At 37.4% G+C, this 23,894-nt stretch overlaps 1 protein-coding gene across 2 annotated transcripts; it reads right to left on the bottom strand.

Moving 5' to 3' along the window:
• Positions 1-29: 29 nt before the first annotated feature.
• LOC146671876 (hemicentin-1-like) lies at positions 30-22,510 on the bottom strand. Of its 2 annotated transcripts, XM_085404268.1 has the most exons (14): positions 22,354-22,510; positions 19,419-19,676; positions 18,980-19,327; positions 18,597-18,821; positions 17,329-17,556; positions 16,978-17,241; positions 16,098-16,355; positions 15,192-15,329; positions 14,196-14,405; positions 13,392-13,634; positions 6,454-6,591; positions 4,955-5,164; positions 4,340-4,582; positions 30-2,355 (listed from the first exon to the last, which is right to left on the bottom strand). In XM_085404268.1, exons 1-14 carry the CDS (start codon positions 22,445-22,447, stop codon positions 2,135-2,137), a joined length of 3,078 nt encoding a protein of 1,025 aa, XP_085260394.1. In that variant the 5' UTR covers positions 22,448-22,510; the 3' UTR covers positions 30-2,134. The 2 variants fall into 2 exon arrangements, with proteins under 2 accessions (XP_085260394.1, XP_085260395.1); XM_085404269.1 differs by lacking the exons at positions 30-2,355; positions 4,340-4,582; positions 4,955-5,164; positions 6,454-6,591 and adding an exon at positions 7,607-11,756.
• Between the last annotated feature and the right edge of the window lie 1,384 nt (positions 22,511-23,894).

Raw genomic sequence — 23,894 nt, 5'->3', positions numbered from 1 at the left:
TTTCCATGCATATAAATAGGAACAGCATGTTTTAAAAAGCGACATTTTTAATAACAAAATACACTTTTGCCCCAGTCAGAAATATTTACAGCAGTATATACAAATGTGTCATAAAGTTCTCCTCAGCCTTCACATGAAGGACTTGAACTCCATTAACCCTTCAATAATTTGCATTACTAACCAGTGCGCAGTCCATTTTCAACACTAAATTATTCAGCCTTTACTGTTTCTCATAAATAAATATAAACTTTTGGATTTACATCAAATATTACCCTGAATATACAATTCATATAGACATTCAATATGATATGCGTTGAAGAGTGAGGTTAAATAAGAAAACTGCTGTGTGTGCACTGCTGGCAGGGCAGGCAATAAGTAAAAGCAGTTTATATAAGCTTTGCATTTCCCGTGAGTTTAACAGTTTAAAGGACAGCAGTCTGAGATTCACAATGTCCTAAAGACGTGAAAAATCCCATACGGTTCTGATCTGAAGTCTTAAGGTTAACAGAAACATCAACATTAGTGAAACCAACCATGCATCAGATATAAAAAAATAAAATGGGAAAATTTTTCACCTTCGAGTTGGATTGCTCCTTCACTTCTTTCTATCCAGTGAAAACTGGTAAGAATCCAGTAGTATAGACAGACTTGTACATCTCAAGCCGAGGTTGCTCATTTGTGTAACTACACCAGGTGCAATAACAGTCACAAAGAGTAAAAGCTACAATAAAAATAAAAAAATAAATCAAAAACCTGATTTAAATGTTTCTGACCCTCACTTTATTTTGTTGTTTCCTTAAAACCAAACTGCTTCCAGTGTGGCTGCTATTTTCAGATCACTGAATGTAAATCACATTCTGACTACTTTCTTTATAGGAAAAGGATGAAGCAAGGCCCCGAGAGATAAGTCTTGTGTTTTGTTTGGTGGCACAAAAAAAGCATTCAATGTGCTGTGTGGTGACTCCACATAGTCCTTACCTTAGCTCAGCCTTTGGGCTTGGACTCGTGAGACACGGATCTAATTATCAGTGTTAATCATGGATATGAAGTCACATCAGTTCGTCAGTGTAGCTGATATTTGCTCAAGTTTAGGATTCACAGTGAAATTACAGTTTTGTGAGTCGAGTAGTGAGAACTGATCTTTCATTGAAGGATCTAAAAACAGGAGCCATGATGGAAGTGGTGAACATGTTAACAAGCAGAGGACCTTAAAGAGACCCTGCCAAATTTAAATCAAGTATGGTTTTCATTATTTTTTCTTTAAATTATTCAAATCAAGGAAATTTGTGATTACACCTAGTATTACTGCCTTATGGATAAAACACTTACAATTGCAGGTATAGTCCCCACCTCTTTTTTTCCCACCAGAGAGGAAACAACATATTCACAGTTAGCTTAATCGGTCGAAATTCAGTTGTCACGTCAACAATATTTCATGGAAGAAAGTTAAAAAAAAGTAATCAAAGCTGGGCTATCTAGGGCCAAACTACTCTACAGTATAAACCTAAAATCTGTGTGGAAAAGATGACACGTATGATGTGTAGAAAAACACCAGAGTAGAAAGGGACTCTTCACTCTGCATATTTAGAGCAGACTCGGTGAAGAGTTTCAGCACAAACCAAAAGCACTGCACACAGCTGTGTGCCTACAATGTAACAACTATAGAATTTAAAGTTCACTGGAGAATAAGTGAGGAAGAGAGATGGCACCAATGTTAAAGAGAGACTGTTCCTATCAAACAGGAAAGCATGGAAAACAAAGAAGACACATCCAGGGAGGAGAGAGCTGTAAGCAGCATGTTATGGTTATAGTTGAATAATTTAAACTTGCCACTTTGGTGATATAGCCTTAAAAACAAATAACTCTAAAGGCTGTGTGCCTGTGATCGATGCGCTACTTATACAAATAGGACTACACCTCTGATTATAATGTAAGGGGAAATCTATGTGAGAATAACAGGGTGATTGACGTTTGGAGGACAGAATAGTCTTTCTTTGTATTTGGCTCGGTATTCAGACTTAAAAAAACAACAACAACAACAACAACAGCAATAAAAAACAAAACAAGAAAAACCTGTTAACCCTGGTGGCAGAGAGATGCAGACCGTTCAGATTGCTCAGCAGTCTATTCTGTGCTATATACAGATGTACTGCTTTGATAGTCGGGTCATTGGGAACTGCAGGTCACCATTGCTGTGAGCTACATTCCCATTGTGCATGCTGAATTTGGGGTTTTTAAGGCTGTAGCGGCGCATCTTGGTGTTCTTGTAGTAGATTGAGTAGATGAAGATGAAGATGGTGGAGATAGCTACCACAGTGACAGCCACAAATCCAGCGATGAGAGGGAGGTAGTCCTCTGCAATATAGACAGTGAAACGGGAAACAATGCAAGGGTGTTCATTTCCTATGTGCAACAATACAAATGTAAACTTTTTACTCTATAATTTAATGGGGTCAACAAACAAACATGCAAAATTAAAAAGTGCAAATAAAAATAAAGATTGATAGCTTCTAATTTATTTTTTAAAATGACCAAGTATTGGGGCAGGAAGATCAATTGCAAAGTAGTAGTACCCCTTAAGTTTCTAGTGTGTTCTACGTGACAGGCTATAGGTTATATTTACAGAGAGATTTGTGGAATATAATTTTATGATTTACCATCTCCACACACTCCTTTCTTTGTGGAGTTGGGATGTTTTTTCTGTGTTTGCTTGGGTTCTCTCGAGGTACTCCAGCTTCCCCCCCACAGCCCAGAAACATGCAGTTAGTGTGGTTAGGTTAATTGGTAATTCTAAATTGTCCATTTTATGATTTATATTTCCTTAAACTTGGCAACTGTCCACAGGTGTGTGGGTATGAATGGCTGTCTGTCTCCCTGTGAGAAACTGGTGATCTGCCCAGGTTCTTCGAAGCCTCCTGCACTACTATTGAAATTACTATTCAATGTAATGTTTTCTGAAACTGAACGAAAACTAACATAGGGCATCATAGAGTCACTGAGCACTTTATTAGGAACTCCAAACTTATTGTGGATATATCCTGTATTTGATCATAGCCTCAAATTTTCATGGCGGATCTCCCCAACATATTTAAAAGATAAGAGAGATAAGAAGATTATTAGTCCCACATGTGGGAAATTTGTTGTGTCACAGCAAAACGTGGACAGTGCAAAGTTATAGCAGCAAATTGAAATTTTTTAAATTCCTGCAGATATTTTAGCTACACATTTACCACTCTACCACCTCCCGAAGCTGTTGTTTTTGGAGCATGAAGGGACCCTCATAGTCATCAATTATACTTAAATATACAGTCATGGTAAAAAGAAAGCTGTAGGGTTTTACATATCATATCACCTTGACTTTACAAGGTCTTAAAAACGAATTAAGCCCGAGATGAACACCAGCATCATTATTTATTCAACAAAAACCAAGTACTTATGATGATTCAGTAGCTTGGACAACCACTTTTAGCAGCAATAAGTTAAATAATTGTTTGCAAGTGATTTGGGGGGAATTCTCGCCCACTCTTCTTTCTGATGAAGAAATCTGAGAACTTAAAGAGAGTGGATTTTCTTTTTACCATGAATAAGACAGTCATATTCCATGGGTTTAAAAAGGAAACAGTGCATGGCTTTAAGAATTGTCCCTAGCTTCTCTAGTCTGCATGTTGAAGGATTCATGGACAAGATACTGAACCTGTGTTAACCCAGGTCATTGTTGTTATGATCCTTGGTCTTGAACCCAAAATTGTGAGTTATTTGCACTTATTATTTGGTGTTAGTTTTTTGTATATTATTTTGTAGTATTTCATAGTTCATTAGTTCAAAGTATGTTAGGGTCTTGTCTGTATGTTAGTCAGTGACTTCCTTTTTTATTTTATTAACTGTTTGTCTTCAGTATCTTGTTTTTATTTTTACTTCCTCTTGTCTGGTTGGCCTTGATTATCTTCACCTATTTCTTGTTACCTAGTTGTTTCAATTGCCCTCACGAACCCTCCGTGGTTCTCATCTAAAGAGTTGTGTCTTTTTATTTGTCCTTTGTTGAATTGTACTGTGTTCTGTGTGATTGTGCTCATTGTTTATCTGTCGTTTTATCCATATTCCATTTGGTTCTGTTACACTCCAAAATATGACAGACATATGAATGTGTGTGTGATTGGGTGACTTGTAGTAAAAGTTCTCAAATAGAGCAATACATAAGTACCATTTACCATTTACATGGGAAATGCCACATTGGCCATGTCCATCTTTTATATACAGTCTAGGACAGCCTTATATTCATGCTTTTGCAGAACTTCAGCTTTATGTTTCTGCAGAAACATGTAGTACAGAAATGTATTACCTTTTAGAATCACTTTAACCTCATATGATGCAGAACCAACATCATTGCTGGCAGTGCAGTTGTAGATGCCAGGCCCATACACAGTGAGGTTTCCTTTAGACACATTCACATGAGACTCTGGGTTGTAGCCCCACTTGATCTTTGGGGTTGGGTTACCATCTGCTTCACAAACAAGCTCCTCAGGGTAGCCTCTGAACACGGGGATTTCTTTTGGAAGCTTTGTGGTATTAATTTTGGGCTTATCTGTTGTGACAAAGAGGTAAATACAGTAATGTCAGGACAATGAGTATTCAAGCAATACCATGAAAAACAAACAATGCGTTACAATTTGAATAGCATATTTTCAAACCCATCTGTACACCTCTGAGATGAATCCAATTGAGAATATAAGAATGAATAGCATGAAAATTTTTTTAGAAATTGGGTATTCAGAGCAAAGAATCCCAAAGTGGAACTTTTTGTTCAAATTGTGTACTTTTAAATATCTTTACCTCTTTATTTGAATATTTCACGACATTTAATATAAACACTTAAAAACAGTATATGTTCAACATAACAAAAGGAATGGTAGATTCCTCTTAATTGGGAAAAGTGAATATGAAAATAGGATCTTACACAGGACAGTGATCTTAAGAGTGCTGGATGTTGTATTTTGAGGGGTGTTTGCTCCCGTTTCTAACAGAGCCTCACATCTGAACTCCGCTCCGCTGTCGTTCCTTTGCAGATTGACATTAATCGTGGTAGAAACATTTACCGGGGATCTGACATCACTGAATTTGCAGGTTTTGTTGTTTTCAAGCTGACAATCAGTTTCTTTCAGTATGTCTGACAGAAAATAAGACAACAAAAAGACAAAAGCTGACATTTCCACCTGATTGCATATCAGTCGGAGACATAACAGAAATGAAGCATGACTTGCAGTACCGTGAAAAAGTCTCAAGCAACACCTTATTTCTTTACATTTTGCCTGACTTTCTTGTAATATTTTAAAATGATCTCGAACAATAGTTCCCCACACTTTCTGGAGGTCTTTCCAAGGTTTTTCTTTGGATATTGGCTATTACCTTCACTTATTCAGTCCACTCCTACCTAACCATTTTCAGAGGAATTTTTTCTTTGCTTGCTAAATGTCTTAATACTTAACTCAAGTAATGAATCAGTGTTGTGTCTATACATAACAGAAAACATTGCAAGAATCAAGCATCCTGTTGCAAACACAAATTTTGTTGTATTTTTATTTCATAAAAATGCCAAAGATAACACAGTTTTACAGGCATAAAATAGAATTGTTGCATCAATCAAGTAATTCCCAGGGAACCACTATCTTGAGACTTTGGTGTGCTGTGTGTCTTTAAAGAAATGTAAGGCAATACTGGACCAGTGGAGGACAACATGCAAAAACAGCTGCCAAATTATAGCAATTGAACTGAAAATCAGTGGCAACAGGTCTTATGGATTGATGAATCAAAATGAAAAATTTTGGGTTCAAATCTTCATCTATATGCATGGAGAAGGTCAGGAGAGACATGCAGTAAGTGTTTGCATTTCAGCCAGTGGTGTTTGGAATCTTGTCAAAACTGATGGAATTATGAACACAGAAAAGTACCATCATCCACTATGCAATACCATCTGCAAAGTGGCTGATTGGCAGATGCTTCATTTTTCAGTATGACAATGATCCCAAACACACTGCCAACACAATAAACGCATACCTGGATAGAAAAACAAACAATGAAACAGTCATGGATTGGCCTCCCCAGAACCCGAACCTCAACATTATCAAAGCAGTGTGGGATCTTGACAAAGAACAGAACAAAAGGCTACTAATATTTTAAAAAAGAGCTTTGAATGTCTTTCAAGAAGCCTGGAGATCTATTTCTCAAGACTATTTAAAGAAACTACAAGCTTCCCCAAGAAAGTTTGGGTTGTATTGAAGAATTAAAGAGGTCCTAACAAATATGGATATAATAATTAAACTTGGAATTGTATAAACTCAGTTTTTGCCTTATGTCTTGCATTTTCACGTTCGTCTGTACCCATTTCTCACTCCCCCAGCATAATACAGACAAAGAAACCTGGCGTAAGCTATAACATTTACAAAAAAAGTTCTTCACCTTGATTTTTGTACCACAAAACAGTGGGTTTTTTTCCCGGTGCAATGTTGACAATGTCACACCGCAGCTGGAACTCTTTGCCCTCTTCCATGGAGGTAACGTTATCCACGTGATTGATGGAAACACTGATTGGTTTTTCTACAGTAAAGAGTTGTTGGGAGAGGGAATCACAGTAACAGAAAGAAAGCACAGTAACAAAAGTTGACATTCAAGTTTGAAGGTGGTAAAAGTGTAAAGAGTGCATTTCGATGATTTATTGCATTTTCGTAGTTTTGGAAATATTGCAGTGCAAACTAGCGTTACCACCCAGTCATCATTGGTGTTAGCAAACCAAGTTATATTATCAGATTCTACGCCCTCCCAGTATATTCTCTAGACATTTGTGGAGATTGTGGCTGTTGAGCTGCATGTTGCACCCTGCTTCTGTATTCAGTCACCATTGGGTTTGGAGTTATTTCAAATGGGCATTCTTGCTTAGCACATGCAGAAAGATGAGTGGTAGTAAAAGTCCAAGTCAACATTCCTCCATTATATATAATAATGCAAGATTTCCACATCCAGCGCTGTAGTGAAATAGCAATGAAAGGAAAGCTCTTTAAGCTGTTCCTGTGTAGGCAACAGGAAAACACTCAGGAAGGATACACCCCTCCCACAGGGAAGTCTGCACTTGCTGCCCACCATTCTTTGAGGAGGACTATACCAACAACACATATCAGTTAAATGCGTCACATTCAACTCAGTTCATTTCCACGTATTACAAAGTACAATGTTATGACACCTGAGACATATATCTTTTAACCATGCATCTACAATAAACAGATTGTTGGGGGAAAATGTAAATATACAGAAGATCCTTATAACCCCAACAATAAAAGTCACTAATTTTCCCACTTTTGTCATTTTTTGTCTCCCATTTAATCGTTTAGGAATAGGCTTCCTGTACATGCCTCTCTTGAAAACTAGACTCAGTGAAACTTTTTCCTGGATAAATAAAGGATTTCACTAAAAACTTCATTCACACTTTCCCAACTTTTTAAACACTCCCTTTTTGCTATAGGCAAACTCCAAAGCACGCAGGGATGGAACCCTTAGCCTCTGTTATTTCCATGTCAACAGCAAAGAAAACATGAGCTCTCAAGTGTTTCTTACTTACTGGTTTCTGCCCCGTTAGAAAGCGATAACAGCTCTACTGTCAAAAGGGCTGAAAGAAGACGAAGAAAGCTCAAATAATCCATTAGAGTAAACTTTCTGAGTCTCTTATTCCAACAGCTGCCGCTCCTTTTCCTTGGCTTTCCTTTCTCTTACAGTGAGCTGGAGTGTATATCGCTTCAGCTCAGCTGCTAAGTAAACCAGCGGCGACTTGTTGACTTTTTTAGGAGAAAGCTAAGCTAAGCTACAGCTGACAGCAGCACGCCGCTCCCAGCTCCCAGCAGTTACCGGGGAGGAAACTGTCCCTCCCCCAACAGTGGGCACAGAGAGACACTGAGTGCACTCACTACCCCTGACTAAGAAAACACTGCAGCAGTGCTAATAAATCACAGTTTAAAGTGACAAAGACAATGCAGTTAGTTAAAATGTAAAGTAGCAACATTTAGTGTAAAGACAAGAAAAGGTTCATTTAAAGTGATGCATTAAGTGACACAAGTGGCTCTTTGATGCAGAGAGTCAGTAAACATAAATGCAGAGGAAAAAAGTAGATCTTTGAAGTGGATTAGATAAAAGTAGATGGATTCGTGTTGGGTAGCTTGTATGGAGTAATGTAATCTTTTTAGTCACAGTCATACTAGACTCACTGGTCAGTATATTAGGTACACCTTGTTTAGTACTGGGTAGGACTCCCTTTTCGATTCAGAACTTAGTATTTCATCACCAAAAGTTGATTCTGTTCATCTGGACGTAGCGTTTTGTGGAAGAAACGTTTCGTCACTCATCCAAGTGACTTCTTCAGTCGCAGCTGACTGCAGGTTTCCCCAAATCTTATGAACAGTACATTTGCATAATGACTTCAGTAATTATGCAAATGTACTGTTTATAAGTGTAGCGGTAGACTACTGTTCCCATAAGGCTGTGTGTGGGGAGAGCTTCCGGGTTACGAGTAAAGTTGGATTTGGGGAAACCTGCAGTCAGCTGAGACTGAAGAAGTCACTTGGATGAGTGACGAAACGTTTCTCCCACAAAACGCTACGTCCAGATGAACAGAATCAACTTTTGGAGATTTATTTTCCTGGATGATTGAGAATGCATCAAGACGTTAGTATTTCATCACATTATTATCATTTAAATAAGACATGCTAATGTTGGTATTTAGCCATCAATTTTCTTTTGATTTTAGTTTTCTTTTTTTTCCTTTAGTTTTCAACAGCCATTCTTAATTATTTGTAAAGAGTTTTAAAACCCTATTTACTGTTTTCCTTTGTTGGAACTTTCCACCTTCCTTTCCTAGCCTTCTCCCATCACCCTCAACTGGTTGCAGCAGATGGCTGCACCTCCCTGAGTCTGGTTCTGCTGGAGGTTACTTCTGCTTAAAAGGGCGTTTTTTCTCCACACTGTCGCCAAGTGCTTGCTTGAAAGGGGTATTATTGTATTATTGTAGGGTCTTTACTTTATGGTATAAAGCGCCTTGCAGCGACTGTTGTAATGATTTTGTGCAATATAAATAAAACTGAATTGAACTGAAACCATCAGTTTTCTTCAATATGCCATACTCGCTGTACATGCATATAAATAGCAACAACATGTTTAAAAAGTGATCATTTTAATAAGAAAATACTTATTTTTTCCTCAGTCACAAATATTTACAACAGTATATACATATGTGTTATAAAGGTCTCCTCACCCTTCACAAAAAGGCTTTGAACTCCATTAACCCTTCAATAATTTGCAATGCCATCATATCGCCATGCAGTCCATTTTCATAATACATTAAATAGTCTTTACGTTTTCTTAAAAGGAAAAAAAAAAAATAAATATATATATATATATATATATATATATATATATGCATTTACATACAGCTCATATAGACACTGGGGTAGCAGTGCCTGTGGTCACTCATCTGTGGAACAGGACAATTTGTCCCATAATGAGAGACCTTTTAGATTTTGGCATAGAAAGAACCAGGCACAGAAAAGGCTACATATGTAGAAAGGAATGCAGAGTGACTTATAGGAAGTTATGACTGAAACAACAGTTGGCTCAATACATGGTATACACTGAAGTACTTTAATGCTTGTAGGTCCTCACCTGTTAAATTTCACATGGAGATTGGTACATTGTTAGAGCATCTCTGCACATTTTGATTACATAACACAGTCACATTAACGGCTACATTTTGACTGACATTTTTATATGATATGTATGACTGTGATAAAGGGAAGTTAAAAAATGAAATTGCTGCATGTGTGTCTGTGTGTGTGTGCACTGCTGAGCTCTGCAGAGATGTTTAAAAAAAAAAAAAATTATGTACCAAATCTCCCTGTGAAATGCACCTGGTGACAAGACGGTGTAATTGATATATATATATATATATTTTGAATTTCAGCTTGAAGCATACTGATTTGAAACCTTAAGAAGGAAAAAGAACCATGAAAAAAACAAAAAATAAAAACATCAAATATCTTTGTGCTCATTAAATTAGGAAAGGTTCTACTTTCAAGTCAGAAGCAAACTTATCACTCCTTCACATATTTCTATCCAGTGAAAACTGGCAAGAATCCAGTAGTAGATACACACTTGTGTAAATATGGTAGGTGCAATCAAGTTACAAAAAAACCCCTTGATCAAAATTTGACTGAGCCTCATTTACGAGTTGAAAGAATAAACTGTTGAAATGTTGTGGGTTGTTTGGTAAATAAAGATTGAATTAGTGATACACAAAAACAGTATTCAGTGTGCTCACATAGCTCTAATGACCAGTGATAATTGTGGATATGATGTCACGTTAGTTTGTGAGTGAAGCTGATGAGTGCTCAAGTTTAGGATTCACAGTGAAATTACAGTTTTGTGAGTGGAGTGGTGAGAACAAAACTTTCATGGAAGGAAGAGGGGAACATGGAGAGACCCTGTCAAATTTAAATCAAGTATGGTTGATGCTATTTTTTTCTTTAAATGATTAGACTCATGGAACTGTGGTTGCACCTAGCATTACTCTCTTAAGGATGAAACACTATTATAATCAGAGGTGTAGTCCAGAGTCATGCCCAACATTTTGTTTCTCCAAGACAGGAAATAAAACATCCACTTAGCTTAATCATTCAAAATATAGCTGTCACTTTAAGAGTTTTAGTTAAAAGACAACAAAGTAATTGGTCAACAATGTCATCTTGACATCTAGGGCCAGATTTAGTAACGACCTGTGCCATCACAAAACCTTCTTTTGAGGTCAGAAAGGCTCTGCTAGAGTTTACCGAAGAGACAGAGTGTCAGTTTTGTGACTGAAAGCACCAGAGCAAATTACCGTGATGATGCGTTCACTAAAATGTGCTCATGGGAAAGAAAGCTTTGGGTGATCTAACCATGCCCCAAATTACATACATTACAATAATTACATTCATTTCAATAATTACACGGCAAGGGCAAATTAGGGCTTCAGAAACTAGCAGTCAGATATGTTCATAACCCTGAGATTAAATGTGTGAAAAGTGGTGCAAAATTCACCACAGATTACATGAGGGAGAGAGGCAAGTTTGAGAGAGAGCGGGCAACTATCAAACAGACAGTATGGAAAATTAAGAAGACACATCCAGAAAGGAAAGAGCTGTAAGCAGCATGTAAGAACTGGTGAAAGGGATTAGAGAGATGAGTTTTATATTACTAAGGTCAGGCTGGCATTGATCACTATTGCTCAGTTGTAGTTGAATAATGTAAATTTGCTTCTGCAGTGAAAAAGCTTTTGTCGTGACCGATGCACAATGTTACTTAGACAAATAGGACTACACCTTTGATTATGATGTATTGGAAAATCGATATGCAGTAGAAGGTTGCGTGATATTTGAATGAATAGATCTTTGTCGAAGTGGTAATCATACTTTAAAAACACTGTTAACTGCAGCCAATTCAGATTGCTCAGCAGTCTGTTCTTTACTACGCAGAGATGTACTGCGTTGAAAGTCTGGTCATAGGGAACTGCAGGTCGCCGTTGCTGTGAGCTACATTCCCATTGTGCTCGCTAAATTTGGGGTTTTTAAAGTTGTAGTGGCGCATTTTGGTGTTCTTGTAGTAGACTGAGTAGATTAAGAGGAAGACAATGGTGATGGCTACAACTGCAAGAGCCACAAATCCAGCGATGAGAGGTAGGTAGTCCTCTGCAATGAAGACAGTCAAACAGGAAACACTTCAGTGTGCAACAATAGAAATGTAACATTTTTACTCTATATGTAACTCTACTATTTAAAGAGGTCAGCAAATACACATACAAAATAAAAGCTAAAGTATAAGTAAAGATGTGCAGTAGTAGTAATACCGGTGAAGTTTGAAAGCATTTTAGGTGAGAAGTTATAGATCATATTCACCCAGAAATTGTGGGGCTGGAAATAAAATAATAAAATATCAATAAGATTTAATGCTTTAGAATTCCTTAAATGTCCATTCAAAGTAATGTTTTCAGCAACAGAAACAGAAAGAAAACTGTAACAAGTGTATTATGGTTATTGTTATGGTTATTATGTTACTATGATGGTGTTAGAAACATCACATGCACAAATCATTACCCATTCCCTAATGTCACCAGCAGCAGTGAACCAGTGCATACTGCAAAATCCATAGACTGTATTTATACTGTATTTAAAGAGAGCATTTCTTTTTACCATGACTGTAAGACAGACATAACCCCATTGGTTTAAAAGTGAAGCTGGTGCATATATACCTTCGACATTGTAGATTTTATAATCTCAGTTAGTAGTTTCAAGTTTTATTTAATACAGTTTTATTTACAGGGGGGATATTTTGCAAATTATGCTTACATAAAATAGGAAATTTTGTAGGACATAGCGCTTGTGACTGATAAGTCACTGCCATATGAGTGTGCAGTTTCCTCTTTTTTAGAGTCAGATATGCCTCTATTTTGGAAACAGCCAAAATAGAGGCAGATGTTCAGTGAATGACTTCAAGATGTGACTTCAAAAAAACAGGCCCTTTAAGAGGATGGATGGCTGTGAATCAGGAAGTACTACTAATCAGAAACAGTGCTAAGTCCCTCCAGTCTGCATGTTGAAGGATTTAATAAAAAGCATTGTTGTCATGACAATAATGGACCTGGGGTCACCTGGAGACCTCTTCCTGTTAAAAGGGAGTTTTTCCTTCCCACTGTCACCAAAGTGCTTGCTCATATGGGGTTATATGATTGTTTTTTTTTTCTCTGTATGTATTATTGTAGGGTCTACCTTACAATACAAAGTGCCTTAAGGCGACTGTTGTTGTGATTTAGCGCTGTATAAATAAATTTGAACTGAATTGAATTGAAACTGAAGTTTTTTTTTCCAAGTTTATTGCTTATATTTGATTTTTATATTCCTTAGTATTTATTTCAGCTCCTTTTCATTTCTATTAGTATTCTGCCTAGGGTTTATTTTGTAAATTTTGTTGTAGTATTTTCATAGCCTTCTCCCCTTCTGTGTTATATTTAAGAATGTTAGGTTCTTTAGTCACAGATAAGAACCTAGAAATGGAACTCACTCAATTTTTACTTTCCCTACCTAGTTCACCATTTTTCTTGTTACCTAGTTGTTTCCACTGCCCTCGTGAATCCACTGTACTCCTCATGTAAAGAGCCGTGACTTTTTAATAAAACATCTAGGGCAGTCTTATATTTTTATTGTCTTGGCTAACAGCAGTGGAACCCTCTGATTGTTTGGCTTTAAGTTCATCCAGAAACACATACATGTAAAAATGTACAGAAAAGGTGCATAAGGTGAAAAATCTGTGTGTTAAAAGTGTGTTACCTTTTAAAATCACTTCAACCACATGTGATGCAGAACCAACGTCATTGCTGGCAGTGCAGTTGTAGATGCCCGGCTCAGACACAGTGAGTTTTCCTTTAGACACATTCACATGGGACTCTGGGTTGTAGTGCCACTGGATCTTTGGGATTGGGTAACCTTCTGCTTCACAAACAAGCTCCTCAGAGTAGCCTCTGAACACGGGGATTTCTTTTGGAAGCTTTGTGGTATTAATTTTGGGCTTATCTGTTGTGACACAAAGGTAAACAGAATAATGTCAAACACTGAGTATTCAAGCAATACCACCCAAAATAAACAAATATGCTGTTTAAAACTCATCCGTACACCAATGTTAAGAATAGTAAATTTAAATGGAAAGAGTGAATAGCACAAATATCTGCAACAAGGTTAAAGCAGGGTGTCTCTGTTTTGTAATTACATTATCTTTACCTTCATATTGTTATAGATAATGATGGATTTAGTCTTTTAATTACATGCTGTAATCTATATGCACTAGCAAGATTATTGTTTGACTTTAAAGATGTGCTATGCCTGGAGCAGTTGACTATATAAGGAAATCTTTCATAAACTGATATGACAGTGACACAATAGAAAGACAAATTTTAGAAATCTGATGTTCAGAGCAAAGAGTCAAATGGTGTACTTTTAAATATCTTTACATCTTTGTCTGAACATTTCACTACTTTTAACATAAACACTTAAGAGAGTAACAGTATATGTTCAACATAACAAAAGGAATGGTAGCTTCCCCTAATAGGGAAAAGTGAATATGAAGTGGGATCTTACACAGGACAGTGATCTTAAGGGTGCTGGATGTTGTAGTCGGAAGAGGATTTAATCTCAGGTTTAGCCGAGCCTCACATCTGAACACCACTTCGTCGTCTTTCCTTTGCAGGTTGACATTAATCGTGGCAGAAACATTTACCGGGGATCTGACATCACTGAGTTTGCAGGTTTTGTTGTTTTCAAGCTGACAGCCAGTTTCTTTCAGTATGTCTGACAGAAAATAAGAAAATAAAAAGACAAAAGCTGACATTTCTACTTGTTTATGTATGAGCGGGAGACACAACAGAAGTTAAGCATAACTTACAGTACTGTGAGAAGATCTTGAGCCACTCCTTATTTCTTTATATTTAGTTTATAAGAAGCAATGAGTTTTAAAGCGGTCTTGAACAATAGTTCTACTACAGGCTTTGTGAAGGTCTTTTAAAGGCTTTTTCTTTTGCTATTGGCTACTTTTTTCACTCATTTTCAGTCAACTCATTGTAATATGACCACTTTGTTAAACATCTTAACACTAGCTGATGAACCACTCAACCATATTAAAGACACCTAACTGAAGGGATGAACTAGTGTTGTGTGTACACATAGCAGAAAACCTATACAAGAATCACTTTTTAATTAGATCTTAAGGCACTTTGTTTTTTCTATATAAGTGCACTGGTTGGTTTAACTAACATTTACAGGTTTATCATCCATTTAATGTTCGCTGAAGCCTCATCAGAAGTCGTCTTCAAATTACATGAGAACTGGACTGAAAATCAGAGGCAAGATGTCTTATAGATTGATGAACTCAAATTGGATCCTTTTGATTTAAATCATCATTATTATATATGGTGGAGGTGAAGGTAGCGTAATTTTCTCTTTCTATGATCAATCTTTCTTTTGCATCCAGTGGCGTTGTCCACTGCTGGACACTAGAAAGACTCTCAAAGCACTGTATTGTGTTGTATTGCAAGTCTCACACAGTACGTCTATAATGTTTACAGAAAAGCTCCTCACCTTGATTTTTGTACCACAACACAGTGACGTTTTGTGCTGGAGCGATGCTGACAATGTCACACCGCAGCTGGAACTCTTTGCCCTCTTCCACAGAGCTCAAGCGACGCACGTGGTAAATGGAAACACTGTCTGGTTTTTCTACAGTGGAGAGTTGTTGGGAGAGGAAAGAGCAGAGTAACACAATTTAAGATTCAAATTTGAAGGCAGCAAAAGTATGAAAATTGTTGTGAATAGAGGTGGAAAGTAACAAAGCACAAATAATTCTCAGGTATCTGTACTTTGCTTGAGTGTTCAATACTGAGTATTTTTCTGACAGCTGTCTATACTTTCCATTCCTTATGTTTTCAAAACAACCTTGTTACGTTTGGTTTAACACATTCAAGTTGAGATATTATTTCACATCACTTTGTGCTTTTAAACATTAAATCAATTTGATCCTAAACTGTAATACACAAAAGGCATACTAATAGTGGATAAAGTGGGCAGGTGTTTTGCTGAATCTCTCTTTAACCTCTGACTGTGTTTCCTGTTTATGTGTGGAGGCAAAGTTATCCTCTACAATGTAGGAAACAGAAGATAGAGCTCTTTCAAAAAATCATTTTTTCCTATGCTCATTACTGAGTCATGCTGAGAACAATCATTAGAATAAAATTTAGACTGAAATAACTGAAGACTGAAAATATTCTATTCCCATATACTACAATTTTATTACATTAATATAGCACAAGGTACTACTCAATACGTTCTTACTTTGAGTACATTCTGAGTCTGTACCTTTTCCCATTTACTTTAGTAAAGAAGTTTAAAACAGTACTTTTACCAGAGTATTTTTTAACACAAGGATGTGTAGTTCTACTCAAGTACAGGATGTCTGTATTTTTGCCAGCTCGGGTTGAGAATACTTACTGTAAAGAGTAAAGTTCAATGATTTTTGGCATTTTCCTATTCCTTGAAATGTTGCAGTGCAAACTGGCGTCATCCCCCAGTCTTCATTGGTGTTAGTAAACCAAGTCATATTATCAGATTCTACACCCTCCCAGTACATTCTCTTGACATTTGTGGAGATGGCGGATGTTGAGCTGCACGTTGCACCCTGCGCTCTGCTTCTGTACTCAAGCACCATTGGATTTGGAGTTATTTCAAGTGGGCATTCTTGCTCAGCACCTGCAGAAGGAAGGGTGGGAGTGAGAAATGTTATTTCAGTCCAAATCTACATTCCTTCATTACAATAATGCAAGATTTCCACATCCAGCACTGTAGTGAAATGAAAGGAAAGGTCTTTAAGCTGTTTCTTTGGAGGCAACAGGAAAAGATCCCAGGAAGGATACACCCCTCCCTAGCTCAAAGAATTATTTGGGGTGGACTGCACCTGCAACACATATCAGTTAAATGTGTCACATTTACTTAGCCAAATTACTCTTAATATAAGGTAAAATGTGATCTGAACTGAGGTATATATATTTTTTATCAGCAAGTCAATCAGCAGTTTTTAAAAATTCTCGAAAACTGAACCAATAACCATGCTTCATTTAAAGTCACTTACATCACCCTTCTTCCCCATTTGGTTTGAACAACACATCAGTAGTGGTAATGGTGAGAAGCTGTAAATCGATACTTCTCGATTTAGACTCAAAAGCCAAAAAACGTGCGGATCAGCTGGTTTTTATTAATGCTCTCATATTACACACAATCCATGATACTTTATCACTCTTTCCAGGACATTATCTAAGCAGGCTATAATTGGTAGATCGATTATGTTGCATACTGTGTACTGCAGTTCACCTACCTATAACTGTCACTTTGATTGTTCTGGAAATTCTTCCCTTGTTGTTCCATGCATGGCACGTGTAGGTACCCATGTTGTATGCAGTAGCGCTGTGAATCTCCAAACGGGATACTCCATCTTCATTTTCCTCCATCACATTGTCAGTCTGGTAATAATTCCAGGTATACGTTGGTCGTGGGTTTCCACTGGAGGAGCACTTCAGCTCCACAGTGGAACCAATGTGGACTTCAAGGTCTTGAAGCTCAAATATCTCTGATGGCTGATCTAAAGACAATAATTTCATTTAAGACAAAAAGGAGTAAAATATACGTATGTAATCACTCTCGCTTGACGTGTGTCTGAAAGACTTACAGTGAACAATAATTTCCACAGTGGCGTTAACGTTTGACTGATTGTTTGAAGCTGTGATCAAGTAATGTCCTGCATCAAGTCTCGTCAACGTCTTTGGAAGTTCCACCACCTCATCATCTCTGTACCAGACCATGACAGGTTCAGGAAAGCCATCAACAGTACAGGTGAGATTGTGAGGAGTATGTTCCTCTGCCATGTAAATGCTTGGGCAGTTCAACTCTGGTCCGTCTGAAAAGGAAAGGACAAAGGAAAAGGACAAACACTCAGTGTGGTCCTCCCTGGGTTTGGGACCCTTGGTTTTGAGTTTTTTGTTATTCTTCCCTTGTATTTACAATTCTTGTTTATCTTCTGCTTTATATAGGCTCTTCATGGTTTATATTTCAGTCTTGCTGTTTGAGTCTTCTGTTCTTAACTTTGTTACTCTCAGCTTGTCCTTTAGTTAGTTCCCTTGTAGTTTCCATTCATGTCATCTTTCTGCTTTGTCTTTTTTTTGCCTTCCTACACTGTCCTGTCCTACTCCCTTTCCCTTTTGTCATGTTAACCCTCTTCACCTTCTTGTATTACATTGTATATTGTCTGAGTCTCTCCTTGTTCTTTGTTGCTTTGACCCTCATAGTTGTTTGTCTTCCAGCTCTGTAATGCCCTGAGAATATTTATTTCCCAATTATTTATGGCTTTTGGATTGTCTGGCATGGTTTCCTTGTTTTTCCTGAACTTTGGTCTTTCTGTGTTTTCTTTGGTCTAGTCAGCATTAAAAGTTTTGCTTCGAGTCAAGGTCCTGCCTCCTGCATTTATGTCCACAATATCCTCCCACACAGCTGAGTATGACACTGAGTTTTTGTCCTTCAAAGGAATTTATCTGCTGGAAGACAGAGATACTGCTCCAGTCGCAGTTTGGCCTGACTGACACTAACCAGAACTAAGAGAAACATTTTAAGAGATCATTCTTGAATATTCACCTGTGTTTCATCCCAGCATGTGAACAGATAAAGTGACAGTCCGGAGACTTTCACCTGATTAAGTAGCCAGGCTTCCTTTGAAATTCAATGCTCTTGTTTCCCAAGACTCTGTTAATTAAAACCTTTAAACCTGCGTACTGTGTTGTAAGTTTGAGTCATTTGATTAAAACAGTGACAGCTACTCTCAGTTAGGACTTGAGCACTTCTTCCACTTTGTGCATCCAGCAATTTCTGCTATTTTTAAATGTATAATGTTCAAATGTAGTATTAGTTTTGTTAGTTTGTCATAAAAGTGGATGTGACACTCACATAACACATGAACCTGGATGTTCTTTTGGACAGAGAGTGAGCCATTAGCTTCAAGTGTGTACATCCCTGCATTTTCCCTTCTCATCGGAGTGGTTGAGTTGAAGGGTTGTCCATCTTTCAGCCATTTAACCGAGGGGGTGGGATTTCCTGCTATATTGCAATTCTCCTCCAAAGATTCATTTTCCATTAGCTCAATAATATTGGAACACTGTACATCTGGTCCAACTGAAAAGAAGCAAAAGCACCAACCATTTGTTACAATGTAATGTTTTATCCTTCTTTCAGACATATACCATCTTGCCAGGTAAACATAATAGTCACAAATACTATCTGAGACAGAATTGTATTTTATGTGAATTACAAACAAATAAGCTCAAACTTACAGACAACTGTAATAGTAAGCTCCTGTGACGATACATTCAAATGTGGTCCTACTGGGCTCAGGTCCATCTGTGCCTCACATCTGAACCTGGCACCGCTGTCGTTTCGAGTTGGTGTAAACGGGAAGGTAGATAAAAGTTTCACTGGTTGTTTAGTATTTTTTAAGTTATTTGGTTCAATGATTTCTAAGACATCTGATTCAATGATTCTGTCTCCATTGTACCACTTTACAGTAAGATTTTGGACTGGTGCTATTTTGGGGATTTCACAAGTAATGTTATATTCCTCCCCTTCTACCATCATACCATTGGAGTCAGCGGTGGAGTTGATTTGGATTTTTTCTGGAAATGCTGAGAAAAAGAAAGGAGTTATTAGATACCAGAGTTATTAGAGTTATCATAATATAATTGTGATAATATACGCACAACAACCAGGACTTACTGTAAACAACGATGTTCAGATTTTTCTGGCACTGCTCATTAGCGTTAATAAAGCAAACAGCAGAGATGCCCCATTCTGTTAAACTCTCCACATTCCAGGGCAAATGGTTGACCTCTGTAATCCCTATCCCTCCAACTGAAGCCTCCCAACCCATTCCATCATGGCTCACTGTTGCGGTGCAGTTGACTGAAACTGGGTCTCCATACCGCACCACAACACTGGAGGGGCTCAACTCAATGGGACATGAGGCACCTACACCTGCAGCATAGAAATATTATATATATTTAGATGCTTCACATTGTTTTTGTTTTGTAGTAAAACTAAAATGTAGGATCGACAAATCAAACCAAATATACTAGTCAAAAAGGAAATGCAAGTTTGTGTTTTAAGCATATTTTATAGACCAACACTACGACATATGTATATACAATCAGGCTAATATGTGTAATAGGATGTGTCTGGATATGCTTCTGATCTAGAAAGTCCTGCATTCCTCTGGTTGTGTTGGGTCAGGCAATGCCCTGCTGAAACAGCTGCAGAGCTATTTTAGCTACTGCAAGAACAGCACATGTACTGGTCATCTCAGCACCTCTGTGCAGTCAGATTTTTGACAAGAACAACCAGGTTAGAGATGATGCTCTCATGGACACGTAAGGCTCCAGCAAACCAACATGCCAACAGCCTAGCCGCAGCCCATCACAGTTACTCACAGCGTAGTTTCACTGATAGAAATGTTGCGCATGCAGAACAGTGAAGAGGACTTCAGTAGTGTTTTTAGGAAGAGTTTTAGGCCAATCAGATGCTTTCCAGGTGGTACTGCAAGATGGTACTTTTCTGCATTTGTAATTCAATCACTTTTGACAAAGTTACCAACACCAAAGACTGAAACGTAGTCCTATACCACGACAAAACCTCCACCATACTGTTGTACCTTTCAGATGCCCTCTTCAATACGTATGACTATTTGCACTTCATAACACCTGTTGGCACTATTTCAGTCCATTTCTTGTGTAATTTGGCACACCTCAGTCTTTTCTATCCATTTCCCTTCCTGAAGAATGGTTTGTTGACAGCCAGCCTTCCACTGAGACAATTTCTGATGAGACACAGGTCAACTGAAGCCAAATGCATCGCTCAGGCCACAGTGGACACTGTGCAGATATATACCAAGTTTTCAGCTATTAGCTCTTTGGGAATCGCCTTGTTGATGCAAATAAACAAAGCTAACAAGTCGACTTACAATTCATCTGTTTAATTGACATTGCTTTAAAATGAAGGTTGAATGGGTTTTTTGTTTGTTAAACTCCTGTTTCCTCCTCTCCTCTCTCCTTGTTCCTTCTCCTGTCCTATCTCTTGTGCGAAAGACTAAGTGAACAATGTAAGGAGACTCATCAAGGATGCACAAATTAAGAAATCAGAAAAGGAAGTGTATGGACTCTCCCTCTTTGTTGGAGGGAAGTGGAAAACTAGTCACCCTATGGACCTGTAGTGTTTTACAGATTTTTGCTGTAGTAAAATAACTTTCTGTAAGACATTAAGACCTTAAAAAAACACAAGTAAAAAAGCATATTAAATGTCTCACTAAACAACAAAATACAATAAAAAAGGCAGATGAAGTCAAACAAGCAAATTAGCAATTTGGGGGGATCTACCACCTCCTCCTGTGTGTTTCTTTGCTTTGCTCACTAATACCTGTATTTGAGTTTCTTCCCTCCACCGTTTGCTTGCTTGCTCACCATGGATAAAATAAATCATTAAACAACACATATTTTTCCTGGAAGCTGACTTCATTTGCCTGTGTACATTCCTTTCCCATGGTGAGTCATTCTTTTGACAATGAGTTTGATAATCTCCCCCCTTTTTTTAGTCAGTGCACTAACTGAACAAAAAATATGTCAGTGAATATTCTCACCAGATAAGACTTTTCTTTTATCAAGCCCTTGTTTTGATATATTTTCCTGTTAAGCAGAAAAGAGCTTTTTTAAAGGATTTGTCTTTCACCGTACCCCCCACATTGTTATTCAGGAGGACTCGCGTAGAAACAAGATTATCATAATGCCAAAGAGTGTTTTTTTACACAGCCACACTTCCCTAAATGATAACAGTGAAAGCAAGAGGTTGATGAGGTTACAGTCCATGACCTCACGGTGAACAATGAACCCTTACGAAGACAACACCTTTAAAGGGGAAAAGAAGTTGTTGTACAAATCAAACCTTTTAATAGAAAGAAATTATTGATTAATCTGAAGCCTTATTGCAGTATTCCTCCATGTTCTCCCAATTCCAAAAAAAGACATATTTAAAAAAAAATATACTTAATGGAAAGTGAAAGGAAAGAACAACACACAGCTGGCTATACATTTAACTACATCAATCCAATAAACCACTAATGAACATTCAGAGTCACAGCCAGTGCCAGCAAGTTGAAATTGCTGTTGCATAAATAGCCTTAACTCACATCTAAGAAGACTGGATTTCACATAATAAGTGTTCATTTGAGGGGAAAAGATTTGGTTCAGATTTCACCTCTTTTCTCCCTGGGTACTTTTACACATTCTTTCACAAAATCTGGGAAACTATCCACCATTTGTTTTTCATTTCTTTTATTTTCTCTCTCTTTTACACACGGCAATCTATCGCACCCTTCTGGTTAAATTAAGTCCTGCACCTGGGGCATGTCACAGCTTTAGCTGCTGTTGTTTTACTAATCACGCCAATGACTCTTTCTCTAACACGAATATGGCTTCACATTTATGCTTGATCCGTATAGACCTTGTGGGTAATGAAAATAAAATAATAAATAAATAAATAACAAAAATAAATAAAAACAAGTCTTGGCCACTGAGAAAAAGACATCATATGACAAAATTACACCAAATATGCATTATAAATCTCGAAGACCGTCATTTTAGCAATGAAAATGAGAGCATCTTACCTGCCGCAATGAGAAGGAGCCCCACTGACAGCTGAACAAATAATCTACTTTGACTCATTTGAGTTGCCTTACTCAACAATGACCCCTCAGTCATTTGTTACTCCTCTGCTCAGCTTCCCCTGTTGGACTGTGCAGCTCCGAGCTGTCGTGAATAAGTACAAGCAGAGTCCTATCTCTCTCTCCCTCTCTTGCTCTCTCTCTCTTCCCACTTTCACTGCACAGTTAGTAATTTGCATGCGGGGGGCGATATTTCTGTTTTTCATGAGTCAGGCTATGTTACACAGTCTGATGTTTGCACTGTTAACTATTGTAGGTCTTGAGTGAGGTATTTACAGACATTAATAGCTTTAAATAATATTTTTGTCCATTTAACACAATTTGATATTTGCTGTGAAAACTTTAATTCATGATATTATATTCATAAAAACACATAAAAATGGATTTAGACCGTTGACTTTTAGACAAATAATAAAAAAAAAATCTGTTTAGGTCATTTACACTTCCTCTTTCCATAAGTCTGTAAATTTAGACATCCTGTCTTTTCTTTAGAACTGTGGGAAAACCCCCTGAAAAAGCATAAATGTGATTATTTTTGGAAAGTTTTACACTTTAAAAGAATGGAAAATGTGCAAAAATAAAGGATGAATTAAAATACTGTATATGCGACTTCACTGTTGCATATACAGTTACATTTTACTACTAAAACAACAAAAAAATTACCCAAACCCTCTAAATCAGCTGAAGAGTGAAGATTTTTTTGGTTGTTGGCTGTTAGCCGTCGTTTTGCCCACACATACACATGCACAGACACATCTTAAGGTCACCAGCACATAGATTCACACCCACGCACCATCGGCTCTGTTGCTCTGTGTTTTCATAATTTAGACCAAATGTTTAAAGACCAAAACTGGACCATTTTTTGTCCCTTCTGGTTGAATTTTTACACCAAATTGATTCATTCAGAAATTAAATATGTATCATATGGTTTATGTATTGGGATTGGGGTTTTTTTTTTGTTCGTTTGCTTTTGATTCATTATCATCTTAACATCAGAGAAAAGGAATGTGCCCATTTTGGATTGTTGATTAAGAACATGTTATGGCACAAAAGAAGCCAATATTAAAAACTGGAATTTCCCAGATTTCACTTTCAGTTAGATTTTTGTGTATGTGTGTGGTGTCTGTGTGGCACAGTCTGGAAATGTGGGATACTCCCAGATAAGCATGTGATTTTCTAGAAACTGAAAGAAAGTTGTCCTGTCACACTAAAGGAATGGATGTAGGAATCATTTCTGAGTCAGTTTAAGGTGATGAACTCTTTTGGGATGCATCCCCTACATTAAATAACAAATCACAGCAAGAACAGTGAATCTGTGGGAGGCTTTAAAAGCAAGTAATCACATCCTCCTTGTGCTCTTGGGACCCACAGAAATGTTTAATAGGAACAAGAACAATATGTTTTTGGTTAAGGGCAAGTGAGAAAAAGCAGCTACGTGCAGCAAGTTGTCTTTTAATCCAGTGTAGGTCAAAGGTTATTTGAAA

Source organism: Rhamphochromis longiceps, linkage group LG4, assembly GCF_057381845.1.
Source record: "Rhamphochromis longiceps isolate RC_006_pf linkage group LG4, R_longiceps_female_GT1.1, whole genome shotgun sequence".
Taxonomy (NCBI): domain Eukaryota; kingdom Metazoa; phylum Chordata; class Actinopteri; order Cichliformes; family Cichlidae; genus Rhamphochromis; species Rhamphochromis longiceps.
This window is presented reverse-complemented; position numbering and strand designations above follow the sequence as displayed.

Excerpts from the sequence above, each read along its gene's own strand:
- LOC146671876 (XM_085404268.1), bottom strand. The coding sequence starts at position 22,447 with ATGACTGAGGGGTCATTGTTGAGTAAGGCAACTCAAATGAGTCAAAGT. Across the intron at positions 18,822-18,979 it reads GCTTACTATTACAGTTGTCT|TTGGACCAGATGTACAGTGT; the intron begins GTAAGTTTGAGC and ends GCTTCTTTTCAG. Across the intron at positions 14,406-15,191 it reads GTTGTGGTACAAAAATCAAG|ACATACTGAAAGAAACTGGC; the intron begins GTGAGGAGCTTT and ends ATTTTCTGTCAG.